This window comes from Bombina bombina, chromosome 6 (assembly GCF_027579735.1).
Source record: "Bombina bombina isolate aBomBom1 chromosome 6, aBomBom1.pri, whole genome shotgun sequence".
In the NCBI taxonomy this organism is placed as follows: domain Eukaryota; kingdom Metazoa; phylum Chordata; class Amphibia; order Anura; family Bombinatoridae; genus Bombina; species Bombina bombina.
In genome coordinates, this window is record NC_069504.1 from 1,058,935,012 (window position 1) to 1,058,953,899 (window position 18,888).

Below are 18,888 nucleotides of genomic sequence, written 5' to 3' on the forward strand. Positions count from 1 at the left end.
GTAAGGTACTACTGCAATGCCCCTTGGTCTTAGCACAGCTAGAAGGGACCCTAGTACCTTTGTGAAAATCCTTGGAGCAGTGGCTAATCCGAAAGGAAGTGCCACGAACTGGTAATGTTTGTCCAGGAATGCAAACCTTAGGAACCGATGATGTTCCTTGTGGATAGGAATATGTAGATACGCATCCTTTAAATCCACCGTGGTCATGAATTGACCTTCCTGGATGGAAGGAAGGATAGTTCGAATGGTTTCCATCTTGAAAGATGGGACCTTGAGAAATTTGTTTAAGATCTTGAGATCTAGGATTGGTCTGAATGTTCCCTCTTTTTTGGGAACTATGAACAGATTGGAGTAGAACCCCATCCCTTGTTCTCTCAATGGAACAGGATGAATCACTCCCATTTTTAACAGGTCTTCTACGCAGAGTAAGAACGCCTGTCTTTTTATGTGGTCTGAAGACAACTGAGACCTGTGGAACCTTCCCCTTGGGGGAAGTCCCTTGAATTCCAGAAGATAACCCTGGGAGACTATTTCTAGCGCCCAAGGATCCAGAACATCTCTTGCCCAAGCCTGAGCGAAGAGAGAGAGTCTGCCCCCCACCAGATCCGGTCCCGGATCGGGGGCCGATATTTCATGCTGTCTTGGTAGCAGTGGCAGGTTTCTTTGCCTGCTTTCCCTTGTTCCAGCCTTGCATTGGTCTCCAAGCTGGCTTGGCCTGAGAAGTATTACCTTCTTGCTTAGAGGACGTAGCACCTTGGGCTGGTCCGTTTTTACGAAAGGGACGAAAATTAGGTCTATTTTTTGCCTTGAAAGGCCGATCCTGAGGAAGGGCATGGCCCTTACCCCCAGTGATATCAGAGATAATCTCTTTCAAGTCAGGACCAAACAGCGTTTTCCCCTTGAAAGGAATGTTTAGTAGCTTGTTCTTGGAAGACGCATCAGCCGACCAAGATTTCAACCAAAGCGCTCTGCGCGCCACAATAGCAAACCCAGAATTCTTAGCCGCTAACTTAGCCAATTGCAAAGAGGCGTCTAGAGTGAAAGAATTAGCCAATTTGAGAGCATTGACTCTGTCCATAATCTCCTCATAAGGAGGCGAGTCACTATCGAGCACCTTAATCAGTTCATCAAACCAGAAATATGCGGCTGTAGTGACAGGGACAATGCATGAAATGGGTTGTAGAAGGTAACCCTGCTGAACAAACATCTTTTTAAGCAAACCTTCTAATTTTTTATCCATAGGATCTTTGAAAGCACAACTATCCTCTATGGGAATAGTGGTGCGTTTGTTTAAAGTAGAAACCGCTCCCTCGACCTTGGGGACTGACTGCCATAAGTCCTTTCTGGGGTCGACCATAGGAAACAATTTTTTAAATATGGGGGGAGGGACGAAAGGAATACCGGGCCTTTCCCATTCTTTATTAACAATGTCCGCCACCCGCTTGGGTATAGGAAAAGCTTCTGGGAGCCCCGGCACCTCTAGGAACTTGTCCATTTTACATAGTTTCTCTGGGATGACCAAATTTTCACAATCATCCAGAGTGGATAATACCTCCTTAAGCAAAATGCGGAGATGTTCCAATTTAAATTTAAAAGTAATCACATCAGATTCAGCCTGCTGAGAAATATTCCCTAAATCAGTAATTTCTCCCTCAGACAAAACCTCCCTGGCCCCCTCAGATTGGGTTAGGGGCCCTTCAGAGATATTAATATCAGCGTCGTCATGCTCTTCAGTAACTAAAACAGAGCATCCACGCTTACGCTGAACAGGGTTCATTTTGGCTAAAATGTTTTTGACAGAATTATCCATTACAGCCGTTAATTGTTGCATAGTAAGGAGTATTGGCGCGCTAGATGTACTAGGGGCCTCCTGAGTGGGCAAGACTCGTGTAGACGAAGGAGGGAATGATGCAGTACCATGCTTACTCCCCTCACTTGAGGAATCATCTTGGGCATCATTGTCATTATCACATAAATCACATTTATTTAAATGAATAGGAATTCTGGCTTCCCCACATTCAGAACACAGTCTATCTGGTAGTTCAGACATGTTAAACAGGCATAAACTTGATAAGAAAGTACAAAAAACGTTTTGAAATAAAACCGTTACTGTCACTTTAAATTTTAAACTGAACACACTTTATTACTGCAATTGCGAAAAAACATGAAGGAATTGTTCAAAATTCACCAAACTTTCACCACAGTGTCTTAAAGCCTTGAAAATATTGCACACCAAATTTGGAAGCTTTAACCCTTAAAATAACGGAACCGGAGCCGTTTTAAGCTTTAACCCCTTTACAGTCCCTGGTATCTGCTTTGCTGAGACCCAACCAAACCCAAGGGGAATACGATACCAAATGATGCCTTCAGAAGTCTTTTGTAAGTATCAGAGCTCCTCTCACATGCGACTGCATGCCATGCCTCTCAAAAACAAGTGCGCAACACCGGCGCGAAAATGAGACTCTGCCTATGCTTTGGGAAAGCCCCTAAAGAATAAGGTGTCTAAAACAGTGCCTGCCGATATTATTATATCAAAATACCCAGAATAAATGATTCCTCAAGGCTAAATAAGTGTTAATTCAATCGATTTAGCCCAAAAAATGTCTACAGTCTAAATAAGCCCTTGTGAAGCCCTTATTTACAATCGTAATAAACATGGCTTACCGGATCCCATAGGGAAAATGACAGCTTCCAGCATTACATCGTCTTGTTAGAATGTGTCATACCTCAAGCAGCAAAGACTGCAAACTGTTCCCCCAACTGAAGTTAATGCTCTCAACAGTCCTGTGTGGAACAGCCATGGATTTTAGTTACGGTTGCTAAAATCATTTTCCTCATACAAACAGAATTCTTCATCTCTTTTCTGTTTCTGAGTAAATAGTACGTACCAGCACTATTTGAAAATAACAAACTCTTGATTGAATAATGAAAAACTACAGTTAAACACTAAAAAACTCTAAGCCATCTCCGTGGAGATGTTGCCTGTACAACGGCAAAGAGAATGACTGGGGTAGGCGGAGCCTAGGAGGGATCATGTGACCAGCTTTGCTGGGCTCTTTGCCATTTCCTGTTGGGGAAGAGAATATCCCACAAGTAAGGATGACGCCGTGGACCGGACACACCTATGTTGGAGAAATATACCTAGGAATACCGTGTGATTGATAAAGTCCGGAAATACCGGACACCTATACCTTGTAATTCCCGTGTAGTTACTGTAGTAGTGAGTAGAAGGCAGGGAATATACCTATACCTGGGATTACCGTGTGATTGATAAAGTCCGGAAATACCGGACACCTATACCTTGTAATTCCCGTGGTGGTGAGTAGAAGGCAGGGAATATACCTGGGAATACCGTGTGATTGATAAAGTCTGGAAATACACCTATGGGGATTATGGGTAAGGGGAGTGACGTATAGCAGCTTTGCTGTAGTTCTCTTTGCCTTCTCCTGCTGGCCAGGAGTGATATTCCCACTAGTAATTGATGATTTTGTGGACTCACCGTATCCAAAATAAATACATTTATCAGGTAAGTATAAATTGTGGGTTTTTTTAAAGATTGTTTTAAGTTTTTCCCCCCAATGGCATTTACTTGTATTATGGATCTTTTTCCCACTACACACTTTTCAAAATTCTTTGTTAAATAAAGGTTCTTAACATAGTTATTTAACCATTAAATACTTATAGCTTGTAGTTATGTGACATGGTAAAGAGTTTTGCATCTACCAACGAACATTCTACAGCTGATGTTATGCCCACAGATCCAGGAGAGATCCGGCTCCAAAGAAGAAATGCTGCTGGCAGCCGTCATATTCGGCATTCGATGATAAACGAAACACCTGAATGCACATGTCTACTAGTCGTTGACAACAGTGTTTAAGGGGACACAAAACATTTTTCTTTCATGATTCAGATAGTGGATACAATTTTTAAAACAACTTCATTCTCATGCAATTCTTTGTTGGAAAGAATATGTAGGAAGGTAGTGTGCATCTCTGGAGATGGCAGCCTACAAAACTGCTGCAGACACATACACTACTGAGGTTACCGATCTGCCTTTCTACAAAGCTTACCAAGAGAAAAAAAATAACTATTTTAGAAGTAAATTAAAAAAAAAAAAAATCTTGTATTGTACACAATCCAAATCATGGAATAAAAATGTGAGGTTTCATATCCCATTGATAGAATGCTTATACCTACTGATTTTGACTGTGGATAAGAACCTGAAGGGCTTCTGATTCTACTCCTTCTGAATCTTTATGCACAAGTCAAAGCATTTGGTATCTATCTCTATTGGAAGGTAAATCCATTATAATTAACCACCTTTTGCTTCTGCAAATTCCTAAACATACTACTGCTACTTGTTATGGACCCTTTATGCTGGTGTTGGTCTTTTTGTGAATGCAATTGTGCATAGTACTGTGACATTCTGCAAAAAAAAAGTAAATACATTGGCACTTAAAGGTACAGGAAACCCAAATGTATTTATTTTCAATTTGCTTCACTCTTTAGGTATCCTTTGTTGAAGAAATAGCACTGCACATGGGTGAGCCAATCACCCAAAGCATCTATGTTCCGCCACCAATCAGCAGCTTCTAAGCCTATTTATGTATGCTTTTCAACAAAGGATATAAAGAAAATTAAACAAATTAGATAATAGAACTAAATTGCATGCAATATCTCACTGGTTTTCAAACCTGTCCTCGGGCCTCCCTACCAGGACACATTTTGTGGATATCTGAACTGGAGCACAGGTGAAATAATCTGCTGTTTATTAAACCTAATTATGTTATTTGCTCTCATCAAAGGTAATATTGAAAACCTGGCCTGTTGGGGAGGCCTGAGGACAGCTTTGAAAAACCAGTGCTCTATCTGAATCATGAAGAAAGAAAATGTGGGTTTCATGTCCCTTTAACGTAGAACACATACTTTGTGGGAGGATTAGATTTCTTCTGCATGGTTGAAGAGTGGATCCTATGAATTCTCCCATTTCTAAACTGAATTTGCAAAAAAAAAAAAAAAACAGAAACACAAACACTTTACAACAAGGTCATTGTTTAATTGCAGTTACCGAATTAAGAAAACCATCAGCCTACACATTTCTGAAACTTTATCTATTTTCACAAAATAAGTGTATAAATGTATTGCTCGTCCACTTGGTAGTGCAATGGTTACATTAAAACAATTTAAACAACAACAATAAAATTGTTCTTACAAAATGGATTGCCAGTCCCTGTATGTGGGAAGAACATTCTTCATAAAGAAAATTAGCCAAACAGTTTAGCTGTTTCCAATCCATACAGTCTGACAGCAGGAGAATGAGCTCAATGATTTGGTCCGAGCACACAGATCAATAACTTTAGTGCAAAAATCTTTACTGAACAAATATATAATGTGCTAGAGATAAACTGCATAGCAACGTTCACATGGGTTCTCCTTTTGTTGTTCATCAAAAATAGTCTGTTCACATATGAGGATAACAATGATTCAAAAGGCCGACTTTGTGGCAGCATATTCAACTCTGAGAAGGGAAGAAAAGATGGAAAAAAATCACAACATGTTATGTATTTAGGCTTCATAATAAACAAGTAGGTAAGCAGGTCAGCTGGGAATCAAAAGCTCTGTGTGATCAATAAAAACTTTACTCATAACATCCTGGTTACCAGAGAGAGGAAAATGTGATGCTGGTCCTATGGCAGCCATGGGATCCAGCAGAATACATAAGCAATCGTAGATTTATTCTTGTACAAACTAATAACTATGTCCAATCCCCCTCCCCACTATCCTAGCAGTGTTGACTTTATAGTTTTATGGGGATTTGATGATGTTTCTCTCACATATTTATAATATTTGCAGGGAGCTGTTCAATATAACTAATTCATAAAACATGCCACACTGTTATTCCCTTAAAGGGACATAAAACCCAAAAAATTTATTTCATGATTCAGATGGAGAATACCATTTTAAACAACTTTCTAATTTACTTCTATTATCTTATTTGCTTCCTTCTCTTGATATTCTTTCATGAAAAGCATATCTAGATAGGCTCAGTAGCTTCTGATTGGTAGCTGCACATAGATGCCTCATGTGATTGGCTCACCCATGTGCATTGCTATTTCTTTAACAGATATGTAAATAATGAAGCAAATTAAATAATACAAGTAAATTGGAATGTTGTTTAAAATTGTATTTTCTATCTGAATCATGAAAGAAAATGTTTGGGTTTAATGTCCCTCTAAAATGGGGTTGAGTTGCTATACCATTTTCTGTTTCATTTAATTAGTAAAAAGTGACACGAAAGGAACTATAGATCTTTAATATGTTTGAGAGTGCATTAAAGCAGAGTGGGTTTATTTACTTTTTAACTAGAAAAACATATGCTAAGTAAATGTATCGAACACCAATTATACAAATTTTTATTTTTCAATTGATAGTTTATTCAATTCAATGACAGGGTTTTGTTTTGAACCCCAATACAAAATTGTGAATATTTCACACCATGCTTACATTTCATTTGCATTTTACAATACTAATAAAGTTTATTCACAGTTTAGTGTACAACTGAATTAAAGTACTAGAGATGTGATCCTACGGCCCTCGCTATAAGCAGCTTCACAGGTCTCTTGGCAATTGTTAGTTGAAACAGCGTCTTTTCATGAGCACATACTAATGTAGAATTCACATGAGTCTACCTCTGTATGCTCTCAGTTTTAGCTAAGGTTATGAAGAGAAAGAAATGGATTCAAGAGTTTTTAAAAATATATATATATATTAGCACGCTATATATGAATAATTAACATTTTATTTTACTTTCATATCCCTTTAAAATTATTTATTTACTTCAAAATGTCTGTTTTGAAAATTAAAAAAAAATGACTGTACCTGCCCTATAGGCACAGTTTATACATTTGTGACTATTGCAGAAACACTCACTCCTTTTGAATACAAAAACTATTTTTTTATGGAGTCCAGGACATAGTCATTGCATTGCTTATTGCAGAAATTCTGAAACCTGAATATTTTAAGATTTATATTCTACATTACAGTTAAAAAAAATAATTTGGAGTTGTATTTTATTTCAGTACAAGTAGAATAATGAACGAAAATGTCTGATGCCCACCTCTCATCAGATTTACCACACAGCAGTACCTACCTGACGCATCAAGCGATTCAAGCAGCGTGAATAATTTCTCTGGAGGAAATTGGTTGTAGTCACAAAGAACTGTTCCAATAAAACCGGTGCATTAGAGGCCACTTTTCTGGTCAGTGTCATGGCAATAACCACAGCTGCACTTTCCTGCTCAAGCCCAGGAGGAAGGTTGTTCACCATGGTCCCTAACACTTTCTGTACCTCGTTTGAGAAATTCTAGCAATAATAATAATTGTGGTTAGGCACTTAATTTTGAATAAATGACTAAAGGTATCAGAACAATTAAGAAAAACAGCAACATACAAGTGCAAAACCTTTTATTTAAACGGCACAGGACTAGAAAGTTTGGATTTTGGAATATTTGTATATTTACATTTTGTACAAAGCCCGTCTCACAGCTGCCCATTATAAAGAATCAAACTACAATATCTTATGCCATTTACATGTCATAATATAGTTTATATATGTAACCTAAAGGTAGCTTTTTTATCATTTTTAATACATAGGACTAGATTTATTAAGTTCATTTGAGCCTGCAACTGTTATTTATGAAGCAGCGGTTTAAATCCCACAAGATCACAGTAAAGCAAAGTAGATGACAGTAGCTTTATGACAACTGCTCACAGAGCACTTTGGTGAGCTGAAGACATTTTTTACATATATCATGTCAGCTTTTTACAGATATACTGTATCACTTTTGTGATTGAGGATATGGGTATAAATGTACCTAGTTTAAATTCTGCCACTTATTCTATAACATAACTATGATAACTCCATGAAATTATAAACTGAATGAAAACATGGCAGATCAAAAGTAAAGTAACAGGATTTATCCTCTTAAAGGGACAGGAAACCAACATTTTTCCTTCATTATTCAGATAAAGCATGCCATTTTAAACAACTTTCTAATTTACTTATATTCTCAAATTTTCTTTGCTCTCTTGGTATCATTTATAGAAAAGTGGGCATGTAAGCTCTGGTGGGTGCAGGTGTTTGGAACACTATATGGCAGCAGTTTTGCAGGAATGTTATGCAATTGCAAACACTATTTTACCTCTGTGATTACCTTGTATCTAAGCACCTGCAGACTGCCCTCTTATTTCAGTTCTTTTGACAGACATGCATTTTAGCCAATTAGTGTTGACTCATAAGTAACTCCATTTGAGTGAGCACAATTTAATCAATATGGCACACATGAACTAGCACTATCTGTAAAAAAAACTGTCAAAATGCACAGAGCTAAGAGGCAGCCTTCAAGGGCTTGGAAATAAGCATATGAGCCTACCAAGGTTTAGCTTTCAACCAAGATTACCAAAAGAACAAAGCAAATTTAATGATAAAAGTAAATTGGAAAGTTGTTAAAAAATTGTATGCCCTCTCAGAGGATAAACGTTTTTTCACTTTCTACAATGAAATTTTTTTAGTGAAAAATTTTCTGTAGGTCATTTTGAAATTAAATTCATTTTATAGTAGGCAGTTACACTAAAGCACCATCTCAATTACAATGTTCTGATTAACTGGAGAATAAAGCAATTTTTAAATGTCTCTTGAATAAATTTGTTTCTTTTGCTCTTGATCCAACATATAATTATAAGGTAAAAATGTAGTAATAGAAAAAGTGCATTGCGCACAAGTACATCTTGCATTCAGGAGTCATAGATTTGCAGACCAGGAAAGGCTAGGGGGCATGGTTTAAAAATTCCCTGAGAACCAGTTCTGCTCCATATTTGACTGTTCTCTTCAAACAGTGTTTCGCCCTGGTTGCACTGTGTTATAGAAAACTTACACAGTGCCGCCAGAACACAGCGCTGTTTGAAGAGAACAGCCTGATGTGGAGCAGCTGTGCAAAGCAAACGAGCTAACAGTTCCTGCATGTGTCCCATTCTTTCTGGAGACATGCTGCATTTTCTGCGATGACATCTCAGATCACAGTATGTTCTACCTTGGAAAATGCCCTATCTGAATCATGAATGTTTAATTTTGACTAGACTGTCCCTTTAAATAAAAGACAGAGAATGATAAACGGTGCAGCATGACAGAGAATCCAAGATAACTAGGGCAGGTAGCAGGCTAGTCTAAGCTCTAATGCACTGCCTAAAATAGAAAGATATAAAAACAAAAAATATTAGGGATCTAGTAATTATGACATATTAACCCCATTTAGGCTTAGTTTCCATTGAGGTGGCAAAGTTTGGAAACTGGGAGTAAAAACATTTATCTCCATTAAAGTCTATGGATTTTTTATGTTACCAGTTTCTACACTTTACCACCTCAATGGAAAATAGTTACAGCAACCTGGGAGCACTCAGACATCCGTTGTGTGTGGCCGTATACGCTAATGCGAATTTCACGTAGGCAACACTCCCCCTTCCTGACGTCACGCCTCTAAGAGAACAGCTGTGCCAGTGCAGAGAATGAAGCGATCCACCACTGCTTCAAGGAACAACAAGCTAGCAACGTCCAATGCACCCGGTGGCTGTCATAAGGGGTATTGATGAAAGGAAAAACGACACTTAGGCTTACTCGTGTTGGCAAATATATATTGCAATAGAATTACAGACAAAATTCAGGTAACAGACAGGCATCTGGTAGCAGGTCAAATGCGTTTCATATAGACTGTATTACTTCATCAGTGACCATACTTAGACTCCCATGATGCTCAGCTATTTAAGGAGTACCTAAAACACACCCCTTATTTTTCACCAATTGCATACTTAAGCGTAATTTATGGGCAGGTATAGGGGGACATGTGTGAACTAAATGAAAATAAAAAATTGTGCACCGGCACAGCTGTTCTCTTAGAGGCGCGTCATCGTGACATCAGGAAGGGGGAGTGTTGCCTACGTGAAGTTCGCATCAGCGTATACGGCCACACACAGCGGATGTCGGAGCGCTCCCAGGTTGCTGTAACTGTTTTGATCTACCGGAGAGGGTAAGCAGCACGGATGTTCCTAGTCTTATAGTAGAGACTTTATTAAATGTGGTTGGGACATTATCGAGTGAGTGACAAAGTCGTAGGCACCCCAGAATAATTAACTTGAACAACACTTTTCATTGGCGTTGTGTTTGCAATTTGACAAGATATATCAGGCAGTAGAGGTAATTAGACATGGCAGCAGGGGGATATGTTTTTCAGCAGTTAGCTGAAGACGTTAGTGATACAGAAGATTTATTCAATAATGATACGATTGAACAGGAAGTGAATACCAATTTGGATAGCTTATTTTTTAAAATGGATTCTCTGTTAAAAAGGGGCACAAGCATTGAAATGGATATTAAAAGCTTCCAAATGTACAAAAAGGCCCAACGTATTCCAAGAGGGCTACGCATAAGAAAGTTTCCTTCCTTTCAAGTAACAGACCAAACATTCATTGATAAATGGAATAGAATACTATCAGAATGCTCTTTAGCATTAATTGATTTACTAATTGAATATAAGAAACAAATTCGTTATGAATTGAGTTGTGAGAAAACAAAGTTGCAGTTATAGCTGCCACTTCCTCATCTCAGTCAAAAAATGAGAGAGGCCCACAGAAGTCAGTGGTCAGAAGAAAAAAATACGTAGAGGGGGACGTGGAAGGTCAGGAAGGGCACGTTCAACATCAAGAGACTTTAACACCAAAGCCCAAGCGTTATCCACAGAGGAGGGGGGACACTCCATTCCAGAAATATGCTTAGATGCTGTTAATGTTACTAATGTTATAAATTTATCATCCTATGAATTAACAAAAACCCAGTTAGAGGTACTTTCTCTAGGTCTTGGTTTTTCTCCAACTTCGCACTTCAATTTATTTGAGACTGTGGTTGATCTCAATAGGTTTGTGAGATCACTTGTCCTCAAGAAACATTTCTTGGGAGCTACCCCAGAGAGTCAGAGAGTGCCAAGTGGGGAGATATCAAGACCTATTAAACTTGGTTTTGATTTTGCAGATGATTGCACTCTTTTAGATCTAATTGCATTAAATGAAGAAAATAAAGATTTATATTTATGTGTTGCACTAAGATCTAATGCAATAGAGGTATTTCAAAAGACAGTAGAGAATGCTCTAAAAAAAACTCAGTGTAGATAGTCCTCCCAGGGATCATAAAAGAGATAATCTGTCAAAAGAACAATATCTGTCAATCAAGGAATTAGCTGCTAATAATGAGTTGATAATTCGTAATTCTGATAAAGGTGGAAAAGTGGTTGTTCTTGATCATAAGGATTATGTAAAAGAAGCTCTTAGATAGCTCACGGATGAATCAGTGTATGAGAAGTTGAAGTTTAATCCTGTATATTTCTATCAAACAGAGTTAAAGAATATTCTAAATTGGGCATTGCATGAAGGCCTTATAACAGAGGTGAATTTTGACTATTTATTCACTGAACATCCGGTTACAGCCATTTTTCATTATTTACCTAAGGTCCACAAGGACAGGTATAACCCACCTGGTAGACCTATTGTGGCTGGAATAGGCTCCTTGAATGAGCCACTTTCGGAAATGATCGATGGTTATTTACAACCATTAGTCTTAAGTGTGATGAGCCATATTAAGGATACCACTGATGTAGTCACACATATGGAACAGATTGAATGGAAGGAAGAATATACATTTGTGACCATAGATGTGGTTTCTTTATACACTTGTATCCCACATGATCATGGTATTAGGGCCATTTAATTTTTTCTTAATACATTTTCTAACTATGATGAGTCTCTGAAACAGTTCATAAAAAAATTCTGTAGATTACCTGTTAAAGCACAATTTTTTTCTTTTTGAGGGAGGTTTCTATCTCCAGAGACGTGGGACAGTTATGGGGGCTAAATTTGCCCCCTCCTATGCCAACCTGTATATGGGTTGGTGGGAGCTGTCCCACATCTATGGAGGTGGAAACCCCTTCAGGGAGCATATCCTTTTTTTCGGTCGTTTTATCGATGATATGTTATTAATTTGGAAGGGTCCAGAAAATCGAATCGAAAAGTTTTTGGAGTACATTCATGATAACACAATGAATTTAAAGTTTACTATGGAAATGAGCAAAACTTCAATGTCCTTTTTGGACATTAGACTTTTGTCTAATGTGGCTGACTCATGCATTGATATGGAACTATTCCGCAAAGAGATAGCGGGAAATACCATATTAAATGCTCAATCATGTCACCCAAAACACATCATTAAATTAATGCCTAAAAGCCAGTACATTAGAGTCAAAAGGAATTGCACCAATACACAGGTTTACAACAAGCACTCGGAAGAACTAACTAACAGATTAATAGACAGAGGGTATTGCAGAGACATACTAAAGCAAACTAGAGAAGAGGTTGACAGTGTTGCCAGGTCTAGCTTGTTTCATACAAGAAAGGCCAAAGACAGTAAAAGGCTTAACCAGCCCAAATTTATCACTACATACAGTGAGGAGTATGGTGTTATTTGTAACATTATTCATAAGGCGCTTCCTATTCTGAATACTGATGAAGTTCTACAACCCATATTAAAAGAAGGGGTTCACTTTGTTTCACGGAAGGCTAAGACCTTAGGTAATATTTTGTCACCATCAATGTTGCCACGGGTCAAACGTACTAATTGGTTGTCTATAAAACCAGGCTTTTTCAAGTGTGGCAGTAGGAGATGTAAATCATTCTCCTATGCCACATTTGGAACTGAGTCTTCAACTAATAAGAAACAATTTAAAATACAGGAACACATAACGTGCAACTCTTGTTACGTTATATATCTTTTGACCTGCAGGGGGTGCTATAGGCAGTATGTTGGTCAGACGACTAGGGCCTTAAAAGATAGGTTTTTAGAACACTTACGTTCAATTGAGGACCCTGAATCAGCAACTCCAGTCTCTTTGCATTTCAAGAAACAACACAAATCTGACAGTAGTTCCCTGCTGACTTTCCAGGGTATCCAGCTGATTTCCAGACACCTTAGAGGTGGAAATAGAGGCAAAACTCTTAGTAAAAGAGAAATATTCTGGATATTTCAGCTGGATACCAGGATGCCAGCAGGTCTTAATTCAGAATGGGATGTTAAACTGTTTGTAAATACCCATTAAGGCTGATCTTTGTTAAATTAATATAGTAATAGAAGTGCTTTACCAAAGATCATCTATATTATTATATATATTTCTTTATTATGGTATAAAGTTTTTTTGGTAAATCAATTGTAAAGGATAAATTGAGAAAATTAGTTATTATTTGTTTAATAGGTTTATTTAGTTACTTTCAAAGTGAGGGATATACCGCTTGAAATCATTTTTTATTTTCATTTAGTTCACACATGTCCCCCTATACCTGCCCATAAATTACGCTTAAGTATGCAATTGGTGAAAAATAAGGGGCGTGTTTTAGGTACTCCTTAAATAGCTGAGCATTATGGGAGTCTAAGTATGGTCACTGATGAAGTAATACAATTCTATATGAAACGCGTTTGACCTGCTACCAGATGCCTGTCTGTTACCTGAATTTTGCCTGTAATTCTATCGCAATATATATTTGCCAACACGAGTAAGCCTAAGTGTCGTTTTTCCTATCATCAATACGCCTTATGACAGCCACCGGGTGCATTGGACGTTTCTAGTTCAATGGAAAATAGGCCTCATTTGATTAGCCACATGGTTAAATGTGAAAAGTTGAAATTTGAGACGTAACATACGATCCGCCGGTCTCAGTCCGACACAGATCGATGCTTACGTCATTACAGATGTTCCGCATACAAATTCGGCACTGACACCTTTTGCTAGTTAACAAATATCTAACCAGTACGCTCGCCACTATTCCGGCCCAGCGTACCTGCTTTTCAACCCTGGAGCCCGCGGATGCCATAGGAATCAATGGGAGTCTGAAAGCAGCGAAAGCTTATGTTCGATGCTGCCAGATATCCCATTGATTTATATGCTAGAATAAAAGTTATGTTTACACCTAACAACCTAACATAAGCCCCGAGTCTAAACACCCTTAATCTGCCGCCCAACATCGCTGCAACTAAATAAATGTATTAACCCCTATCCCGCCGCAACTAAATAAATGTATTAACCCCTATCCCGCCGCTCCCGGAGCCCACCGCAACTCTAATAAAGTTATTGACCCCTATGCCGCTGCTCCCACACCCTGCCGCAACTAAATAAAAGTATTAACCCCTATCGAGCCGCTCCCGGAGCCCACCGCAACTAAATAAATGTATTAACCCCTAAACCCCTGGCCTCCCACATCACTACCACTTACTAAACCTATTAACCCCATAAACCGCCAGCCCCCCACATCGCCATAAACTAAATTAACCTATTAACCCCTAAACCTAACAACCCTCTAACTTTACATTACAATTACCTCATCCCTATCTTATAATAAATTTAAACTTACATTTAGAATGAAATTAAACTATATTAAACTATTAATTAACCTACCCTAACTATTATACTACAATTACATTAAACAACAAATTAAATTAACTATCCTATATAATAAAAGGCCAAGTGTGTTTGTCCGAAGCTGTCATGCGCAGTAGAGACTGCGCGCGAGGACAAACACACCTGGCCTTTCAACTGACCTGGCGTGACGTTGTGTGGTGGAGTGGGCGTGGCCGGATGGGTGCAGATTGGACGTGGCCGGATGGGTGTGACATGGGCGTGGTCTGGCGGGGCAGGGGCGGGCAGGGCCAGCCCAGATGCTGAGAGACCGAGCTCTAAAGAGGTGGGATAGAGAGAGCAGAAGAGGGTGGATAGAGAGAGCAGAAGAGGGGGGATAGAGAGAGTAAAAGAGAGGGGAGGATAGAGAGTGTAAAAGAGGGGGGGATAGAGAGAGTAAAAGAGAGAGGGGAAGAGAGACAGCAAAAGAGAGAGGGGAGAGAGACAGCAAAAGAGAGAGGGGAAGAGAGACAGCAAAAGAGAGGGGGAAGAGAGACAGCAAAAGAGAGGGGGGAGAGAGACAGCAAAAGAGAGGGGGGAGAGAGACAGCAAAAGAGAGGGGGAGAGAGGAAGCAAAAGAGAGGGGGGAGAGAGACAGCAAAAGAGAGGGGGGAGAGAGACAGCAAAAGAGAAGGGGGAGAGCACAAAAGAGGGGGGAGAGAGCACAAAAGAGGGAGGAGAGAGCACAAAAGAGAGGGGGGAGAGAGCACAAAAGAGAGGGGGGAGAGAGCGCAAAAGAGAGGGGGGATAGAGCGCAAAAGAGAGGGGGAAGAGAGCGCAAAAGAGAGGGCAGAGAGAGTGCAAAAGAGAGGGGGAAGAGAGCGCAAAAGAGAAGGGGAAGAGAGCGCAAAAGAGAGGGGGAAGAGAGCGCAAAAGAGAGGGGGAGAGAGAGCAAAAGAGAGGGGGGAGAGAGCAAAAGAGAGGGGGGAGGGAGACAGCAAAAGAGAGAGGGGGAGAGAGAGAGAGCAAAAGAGAGGTGGAGTGAGAGAAAGCACAAAAGAGAGGGGGAGAGAGCACAAAAGAGAGGGGAGAGAGCAAAAAAGAGAGGGGGAGAGAGAGAGCAAGCGGTGGGACCACTGTACTGCAAAAAATGGCCCGTGTGAATGGGCTTTAGGACTAGTATGTCATATTTGCCAACTGTCCCAATATTCCTGGGACAGTTCTGGTGTTTAATACCTCCTGTCTCTTTAAAGAATTTTCCCAAGAGTTTGTTCCACATTTAAAAATTCTGTCCTACAGTATTGTCTTGACAAGGATGTCTAACTGTGGGAGCAAAAGAGAGGGAGAGAGACAGCAAATGAGAGGAGAGAGAGCAAATGAGAGGAGAGAGAGAGAGCAAACAAGAGGAGGGAGAGCAAACGAGAGGAGAGAGAGAGCAAATAAGATAGCAAAAGAGAGGGGGAGAGAGACAGCAAATGAGAGGAGAGAGAGAGCAAACAAGAGGAGAGAGAGCAAACGAGAGGAGAGAGAGAGCAAATGAGAGGAGAGAGAGCAAACGAGAGGAGAGAGAGCAAACGAGAGGAGAGAGAGCAAACGAGAGGAGAGAGAGCAAACGAGAGGGGGGAAGAGAGAGGGGGGAAGAGAGAGAGCAAAAGAGAGGGAGAGAGACACCAAAAGAGGGGGAGAGAGAGAGAGGGAGACAGACAGCAAAAGAGAGGGAGACAGACAGCAAAAGAGAGGGAGAGAGACAGCAAAAGAGGGAGAGAGAGAGCAAAAGAGAGGGGGGAGAGAGAGCAAAAGAGAGGGGGGAGAGAGAGAGCAAAAGAGAGGGGAAGAGAGAGAGCAAAAGAGAGGGGGAGAGAGAGAGCAAAAAAGAGGGGGGAGAGAGAGAGAGTAAAAGAGAGGGGAGAGAAAGAGAGTAAAAGAGATGGGAGAGAGAGAGAGAGCAAAAGAGAGGGGGATTGAGAGAGTAAAAGAGAGGGGGGAGAGTGCACAAAAGGGGGGGAGAGTGCACAAAAGGGAGTGGGGAGAGTGCACAAAAGGGAGGGGGGAGAGAGCGCAAAAGAGAGGGGAGAGAGAGCACAAAAGAGAGGGGGGAGAGAGCGCAAAAGAGAGAGGGAGAGAGCGCAAAAAAGAGGGGGGAGAGAACGCAAAAGAGAGGGGGAGAGAGCGCAAAAGAGAGGGGGGGAGAGAGCACAAAAGAGAGGGGGGAGAGAGCGCAAAAGAGAGGGGGAGAGAGCGCAAAAGAGAGGGGAGAGAGAGCGCAAAAGAGGGGGGAAAGAGCGCAAAAGAGAGGGGGAGAGAGCGTAAAAGAGAGGGGGGAGAGAGCGTAAAAGAGAGGGGGAGAGAGCGTAAAAGAGAGGGGGGGAGAGAGCACAAAAGAGAGGGGGGAGAGAGCACAAAAGAGAGGGGGGGAGAGCGCGCAAAAGAGAGGGGGGAGAGAGCGCAAAAGAGAGGGGGGAGAGCGCGCAAAAGAGAGGGGGAAGAGAGCGCAAAAGAGAGGGGGAGAGAGCGCAAAAGAGAGGGGGAAGAGAGCGCAAAAGAGAGGGGGAGAGAGCGCAAAAGAGAGGGGGAGAGAGCGCAAAAGAGAGGGGGGAGAGAGAGAGCAAAAGAGAGGGGGGAGGGAGACAGCAAAAGAGAGAGGGGGAGAGAGAGAGCAAAAGAGAGGTGGAGTGAGAGAAAGCGCAAAAGAGAAGGGGAGAGAGCACAAAAGAGAGGGGGAGAGAGAGAGCAAGCGGTGGGACCGCTGTACTGCAAAAAATGGCCAGTGTGAACGGGCTTTAGGACTAGTATGTCATATTTGCCAACTGTCCCAATATTCCTGGGACAGTTCTGGTGTTCAATACCTCCTGTCTCTTTAAAGAATTTTCCCAAGAGTTTGTTCCACATTTAAAAATTCTGTCCTACAGTATTGTCTTGACAAGGATGTCTAACTGTGGGAGCAAAAGAGAGGGAGAGAGACAGCAAATGAGAGGAGAGAGAGCAAATGAGAGGAGAGAGATCAAACAAGAGGAGAGAGAGCAAACGAGATAGCAAAAGAGAGGGGGAGAGAGACAGCAAACGAGAGGAGAGAGAGAGCAAACGAGGAGAGAGAGCAAACGAGAGGAGAGAGAGCAAACAAGAGGAGAGAGAGAGCAAATGAGAGGAGAGAGAGCAAACAAGAGGAGAGAGAGCAAACGAGAGGAGAGAGAGCAAACGAGAGGGGGGAAGAGAGAGAGCAAAAGAGAGGGAGAGAGACACCAAAAGAGGGGCAGAGAGAGAGAGGGAGACATACAGCAAAAGAGAGGGAGACATACAGCAAAAGAGAGGGAGAGAGACAGCAAAAGAGGGAGAGAGAGCAAAAGAGAGGGGGAGGGAGAGAGCAAAAGAGAGGGGGAGAGAGAGAGCAAAAGAGAGGGGGGGGGGAGAGAGAGAGAGAGAGAGAGAGAGAGAGAGAGTAAAAGAGAGGAGGAGAGAGTAAAAGAGAGGGGGGATAGAGAGAGCAAAAGAGAGGGGGGATAGAGAGAGCAAAAGAGAGGGGGGATAGAGAGAGTAAAAGAGAGGGGGTAGAGAGAGAGTAAAAGAGAGGGGGGAGAGAGAGAGTAAAAGAGAGGGGGGAGAGAGAGTAAAAGAGAGGGGGAGAGAGAGAGTAAAAGAGAGGGGAAAGAGAGAGAGTAAAAGAGAGTGGAGAGAGAGGAAAGAAAGAGAGATCAAAAGAGAGGGGGGATAGAGAGAGAGCAAGGGGTGGGACCGCTGTACTGCAACTAGTGTTATATATTTAAAAACTTAGTAACCCTACTCAAATTATTTAAATCTACTATTAAAAATTACTAAGTTACAAAAAAATAACAACTTTGTTACACAAAATAAAAAACACTAGGTTACACAAAATAAAAAATAAATGATCAAATATTTAAACTAATCAACCCTAGTAGCCCTATCAAAATTTAAAAAAACCCCACCAAAAAAAAATAAAAAAATAGCCTACAATAAACTACCAATGGCCCTTAAAAGGGCCTTTTGCGGGACATTGCCCCAAAGAAATCAGCTCTTTTACCTGTAAAAAAAAATACAAATACCCCCCAACAGTAAGACCCACCACCCACACAACCAACCCCTCAAATAAAAACCTATCTAAAAAAACCTAAGCTCCCCATTGCCCTGAAAAGGGCATTTGTATGGGCATTTCCCTTAAAAGGGCATTTAGCTCTTTTTCAGCCCAAACCCCTAATCTAAAATTAAAACACACCCAATAAACCCTTAAAAAAAACTAACACTAACCCCCGAAGATCCACTTACAGTTTTTGAAGACCGGATATCCATCCTCAATGAAGCGGCAGAAGTCCTCAGCGAAGCCGGCAGAAGTCTTCATCCAGACGGCATCTTCTATCTTCATCCATCCGGCGCGGAGCGGCTCCATCTTCAAGAC

The 18,888-nt window shown here is 40.9% G+C and overlaps 1 protein-coding gene across 4 annotated transcripts in view; it reads right to left on the reverse strand.

Annotated features, from left to right (window-relative positions):
• Positions 1-5,035: 5,035 nt before the first annotated feature.
• The window catches only part of LOC128664153 (BH3-interacting domain death agonist), a 125,157-nt gene continuing 111,304 nt past the window's right edge, over positions 5,036-18,888 (reverse strand). For all 4 annotated transcript variants that reach the window (XM_053718881.1, XM_053718882.1, XM_053718880.1 and 1 more), the window contains 2 exons: positions 7,151-7,363; positions 5,036-5,518 (listed from right to left, as the gene is read on the reverse strand). In XM_053718881.1, the coding sequence (XP_053574856.1) occupies positions 5,513-5,518; positions 7,151-7,363 (219 nt within the window). In that variant the 3' untranslated portion in view covers positions 5,036-5,512. The remainder of the gene's footprint in view (positions 5,519-7,150; positions 7,364-18,888) is intronic.